The following is a 6,000-nucleotide window of genomic DNA, read 5'->3' on the forward strand; positions in this document are numbered from 1 at the left end:
CAATCTCTCTATCCCAACATTCCCTGGTTAATCTATCAGACAGAGGGTGTACATTCTGCAATCTCTCTATCCCAACATTCCCTGGTTAATCTATCAGACAGAGGGTGTACAATCTGCAGATTCTCCATCCCGCCATTCACTGGTTCATCTCTATCAGACAGAGGGTGTATAATCTGCAATCACTCTAACCCCCCCTATTCCCTGGATAATGTCTATCAGACCGAGTGTGTACATTCTGCAAACTCTCCATCAACCCCATTCCCTGGTTAATCTCTATCAGACAGAGGGTGTACATTCTGAAAACCCTCTATCCCAACATTCCCTGGTTAATCTCTATCAGACAGAGGGTATATATTCTGCAATCTCTCTATCCCAACATTCCCTGGTTAATCTCTATCAGACAGAGGGAGTGAATTCTGCAATCTCTCTATCCCAACATTCCCTGGTTAATCTATCAGACAGAGGGTGTACATTCTGCAATCTCTCTATCCCAACATTCCCTGGTTAATCTCTATCAAACAGAGGGAGTGAATTCTGCAATCTCTCTATCCCAACATTCCCTGGTTAATCTATCAGACAAAGGGTGTACAATCTGCAGATTCTCTATCCCGCCATTCACTGGTTAATCTCTATCAGACAGAGGGTGTACAATCTGCAATCACTCTAACCCCCCCTATTCCCTGGATAATGTCTATCAGACCGAGTGTGTACATTCTGCAAACTCTCCATCAACCCCATTCCCTGGTTAATCTCTATCAGACAGAGGGTGTACATTCTGAAAACCCTCTATCCCCCCATTCCCTGGTTAATCTCTATCAGACAGAGGGTGTACATTCTGAAAACTCTCAATCCCCCCATTCGCTGGTTAATCTCTATCAGACAGAGGGTGTACATTCTGAAAACTCTCAATCCCCCCAGTCGCTGGTTAATCTCTATCAGACAGAGGGTGGACATTCTGCAATCCCTCAATCCCCCCCCATTCCCTGGATAATGTCTGCCAAACCGAGTGTGTACATTCTGCAATCTCTCTAACCCCCCCTCCATTTCCTTGGTTAATCTCTATCAGCCAGATGGTATGCATTCAGCAATCTCTCTATCCATCCCCCATTCCCTAGTTAATCTCTACCAGAGGGTGTACATTCTGCAATCTCTCTATTCCCCCATTCCCTGGTTAATCTCAATCAGACAGAGGGTGTACATTCTGCAATCTCTCTATCCATCCCCCATTCCATGGTTAATCCAAATCAGAGAGAGGGTGTAAAATCTGCAATCTCTCTATTGCCACCCTGTCCCTGGTTAATCTCCATCAAACAGAGGTGCACATTCTGCAATCTCATCATCCCCCCATTCCCTGGTTAATCCATATCGGACAGTGGGTGTACATTCTGCAATCTCTCTATCCCCCCCCCCATTCCCTGGATAATGTCTATCAGACCAAGTGTGTACATTCTGCAATCTCTCCATCCACCCCATTCCCTGGTTAATCTCAATCAGACAGAGGGTGTACATTCTGCAATCTCTCCATCCACCCCATTCCCTGGTTAATCTCAATCAGACAGAGGGTGCATATTCTGCAGTCTCTCTATCCCATCCCGCTTTCCCTGTGTAATCTCTATCAGCCAGAGGGTCTACATTCTGCAATTTCTCCCTCCCCCCATTCCCTGGTTAGTCTCTATGAGACAGGGGGTGCACATTCTGCAATCTCTCTATGCCCCCATTCCCTGGTTAATCTCTATCAAATTGAGGGTGTACATTCTGAAAACTCTCCATCCCCCTATTCCTGGTAAATCTCAATCAGACAGAGGGTGCACATTCTGCAACATCTCCATCCACCCCATTTGCTGGTTAATCTCTATCAGACAGAGGGTGTACATTCTGCAATCTCTCTATTCCCCCCCTGTCCCTGGTTCATATCCATCAGAGAGAGGGTGAACATTCTGCAATCTCTCTATTCCCCCCCTGTCCCTGGTTCATATCCATCAGAGAGAGGGTGTACATTCTGCAAACCCTCTATCCGCCCCATTACCAGGTTAATCTCTATCAAACTGAGGGTGCACATTCTGGAATCTCTCCATCCCCCTATTCCTGGTTAATCTCTATCAGACAGAGGGTGTAAAATCTGCAATCTCTCTATTCCCCCCCATTCTCTGGTTAATTACTATCAAAGATAGGGTGTATATTCTGCAATCTCTCTATCCACCCCCCTCCCTTTCCCTGGTTAATCTCTATCAGATAGAGGGTGCACATTCTGCAATCTCCCTATCCCTCCATTCCCTGGTTAATCTCTATCAGACAGAGGGTATATGTTCTGCAATCCCTCTAAAACCCCACTCCTTGGATAACCTCTATCAGAAAGAGGGTGTACATTCTGCAATCTCTCCATCCCCTCCATTCCGTGGTTAATCTCTGTCAGGCAGATGGTCTACAATCTGCAATCTCCATATGACCCCCTTTCCCTGGTTAATCTCTATCAGACAGAGGGTGTACATTCTGCAATCTCTCTGTCCCCCCATTCCCTGGTTAATCTCTATCAGACAGAGGGTGTACATTCTGCAATCTCTCAATCCCAACATTCCCTGGTTAATCTCTATCAGACAGAGGGTGTACATTCTGCAATCTCTCTGTCCCCCCAATCCCTGGTTAATCTCTATCAGACAGAGGGTGTACATTCTGTAATCTCTCTATTTCCCCCCCATTCCCCGGTTAATTTCTATAAAACTGAGGGTGTACATTCTGCAATCTCTCTATCCCCCCTATTCCTGATAAATCTCAATCAGACAGAGTTTGTACATTCTGCAATCTCTCTATCCCACTATTCCCGGGTTAATCTCTATCAGACAGAGGGTGTACATTCTGCAACCCCTCTATCCCCCCCCATTCCCAGGTTAATCTCTATCAAACAGAGGGTGTACATTCTGCAATATCTCCATCCACCCCATTCCCTGGTTAATCTCTATCAGACAGAGGGTGTACAATCTACAATCTCTCTATCCGCCCCATTCCCTGGTTACTCTCTATCAGACAGAGGGTATACATTCTGAAAACTCTCTATTCCCCCATTCCCAGGTTAATCTCTATAAAATTGAGGGAGTACATTCTGGAATCTCTCCATCCCCCTATTCCTGGTTAATCTCTATCAGACAGAGGGTGTAAAATCTGCAATCTCTCTATTCCCCCCCATTCCCTGGTTAATTACTATCAAAGATAGGGTGTATATTCTGCAATCTCTCCATCCCGCCCAATCTCTCTATCCACCCCCCTCCCTCTCCCTGGTTAATCTCTATCAGATAGAGGGTGCACATTCTGCAATCTCCCTATCCCTCCATTCCCTGGTTAATCTCTATCAGACAGAGGGTGTACGTTCTGCAATCCCTCTAAAACCCCACTCCTTGGATAACCTCTATCAGAAAGAGGGTGTACATTCTGCAATCTCTCCATCAACCCCATTCCCTGGTTAATCTATATCGGACAGAGTGTGTACATTCCGCAATCTCTCTAACCCCCCCCCATTCCCTGAACAATCTCTATCAGACCGAGGGAGTACATTCCGCAATCTCTCCATCCACCCCATTCCCTGGTTAATCTATATCAGCCAGAGTGTGTACATTCTTCAATCTCTCTACCCATGCCCCCATTCCCTGGTTAATCTCCATCAGAGAGAGGGTGTCCATGTCCATTCTGCAAGCCCTCTATCCCCCCACCCCGTTCCGTGGTTAATCTCTATCAAACAGAGCGTGTACATTCTGCAATCTCTCTAGCCCCCTCCCCCCACCCCTTCCCTGCTTAATCTCTATCAAACTGAGGGTGTACATTCTGCAATCTCTCCAGCCCGCCCATTCCCTGGTTAATCTATATCAGACAGAGTGTGTATATTCCGCAATCTCTCTAGCACCCCCCATTCCCTGGACAATTTCTATCAGACCAAGTGTGTACATTCTGTAATCTCTCCATTAACCCCATTCCCTGGTAAATCTCTATCAGACAGAGGGAGTACATTCCACAATCGCTCCATCCACCCTATGTCCTAGTTAATCTCTATCAGGGAGAGGGTGTACATTCTTCAATCTCTCTACCCACCCCCCCATTTCCTGGTCAATCTCTGTCAGGCAGATGGTCTACAATCTGCAATCTCCATATGCCCTCCATTCCCTGCTTAATCTCTATCAGACAGAGGGTATACATTCTGCAATCTCTCTATCCCAACATTCCCTGGTTAATCTCTATCAGACAGAGGGCGTACATTCTGCAATCTCACGATCCCAACATTCCCTGGTTAATCTCTATCAGACAGAGGGTGTACACTCTGCAAGCTCTCTAACCCAACATTCCCTGGTTAATCTCAATCAGACAGAGGGTGTACATTCTGCAATCTCTCTATTTCCCCACCATTCACTGGTTAATCTCTATCAGACAGAGGGTGTACATTCTGCAATCTCTCTAACCCAACATTCACTGGTTAATCTCTATCAGACAGAGGATGTACATTCTGCAATCTCTCTATCCCAACATTCCCTGGTTAATCTCTATCAGACAGAGGGTGTACATTCTGCAATCTCTCTATCCCAACATTCACTGGTTAATCTCTATCAGACAGAGGGTGTACATTCTGCAATCTCTCTCTCCCAACATTCCCTGGTTAATCTCTATCAGACAGAGGGTGTACATTCTGCAATCTCTCTATCCCAACATTCACTGGTTAATTTCTATCAGACAGAGGGTGTACATTCTGCAATCTCTCTATCCCAACATTCACTGGTTAATCTCTATCAGACAGAGGGTGTACATTCTGCAATCTCTCTATCCCAACATTCCCTGGTTAATCTCTATCAGACAGAGGGTGTACATTCTGCAATCTCTCTATCCCAACATTCACTGGTTAATCTCTATCAGACAGAGGGTGTACATTCTGCAATCTCTCTATCCCAACATTCACTGGTTAATCTCTATCAGACAGAGGGTGTACATTCTGCAATCTCTCTCTCCCAACATTCCCTGGTTAATCTCTATCAGACAGAGGGTGTACATTCTGCAATCTCTCTATCCCAACATTCACTGGTTAATTTCTATCAGACAGAGGGTGTACATTCTGCAATCTCTCTATCCCAACATTCACTGGTTAATCTCTATCAGACAGAGGGTGTACATTCTGCAATCTCTCTATCCCTACATTCCCTGGTTAATCTCTATCAGACAGAGGGAGTGAATTCTGCAATCTCTCTAGCCCTACATTCCCTGGTTAATCTCTATCAGACAGAGGGTGTACATTCTGCAATCTCTCTATCCCAACATTCACTGGTTAATCTCTATCAGACAGAGGGTGTACATTCTGCAATCTCTCTATCCCAACATTCACTGGTTAATCTCTATCAGACAGAGGGTGTACATTCTGCAATCTCTCTATCCCTACATTCCCTGGTTAATCTCTATCAGACAGAGGGTGTACATTCTGCAATCTCTCTATCCCAACATTCACTGGTTAATCTCTATCAGACAGAGGGAGTGAATTCTGCAATCTCTCTAGCCCTACATTCCCTGGTTAATCTCTATCAGACAGAGGGTGTACATTCCCTGGTTAAATTCTGTTTGACAAGGGGTGTACACACTGCAATCTCTCCAGCCCAGTCCCCCAGCTCATTACCTGGTTCACTATCTCCATTTTGTCTTCACTGCAGCCACTGGCGGTGCGAGAGCGCAGGCGCGAGGCCGCAGAGTGGGCGTGTCCGTTGAGGAGTTGGGGGATGAGAATAGGGGGGGCGGGGTCATCCGTTGACGTCACTGGGGGGAAGAGGTGGGAAGAATTGTCGCCACCCGCACGATTGGTGGAGAGCGTTTACGGGAAAAAAATTCCAGTCCTTTGCTGAAAGGCGACGAAGGCGATCAGGTCTTCCGAGAAAAGAGACGGCTTGACGTCATCTCAGCAGCAGAGACGCGATGAGCTCATAGGCGACGTCCAGCCCGAGGAAATGACATCTTTTGAAAACAAAGTGAGGGACGGCGCAC

At 46.2% G+C, this 6,000-nt stretch overlaps 1 protein-coding gene across 2 annotated transcripts in view; it reads right to left on the reverse strand.

The window, feature by feature from the left end:
• Positions 1 to 5,720, reverse strand: part of LOC121272828 (prickle planar cell polarity protein 3-like) — a 393,901-nt gene extending 388,181 nt beyond the window's left edge. For both annotated transcript variants that reach the window (XM_041179638.1, XM_041179637.1), the window contains exon 1: positions 5,639 to 5,720. In XM_041179638.1, the coding sequence (XP_041035572.1) occupies positions 5,639 to 5,656 (18 nt within the window). In that variant the 5' untranslated portion in view covers positions 5,657 to 5,720. The remainder of the gene's footprint in view (positions 1 to 5,638) is intronic.
• Between the last annotated feature and the right edge of the window lie 280 nt (positions 5,721 to 6,000).

Source organism: Carcharodon carcharias, chromosome 35 (assembly GCF_017639515.1).
Source record: "Carcharodon carcharias isolate sCarCar2 chromosome 35, sCarCar2.pri, whole genome shotgun sequence".
Lineage (NCBI taxonomy): Eukaryota > Metazoa > Chordata > Chondrichthyes > Lamniformes > Lamnidae > Carcharodon > Carcharodon carcharias.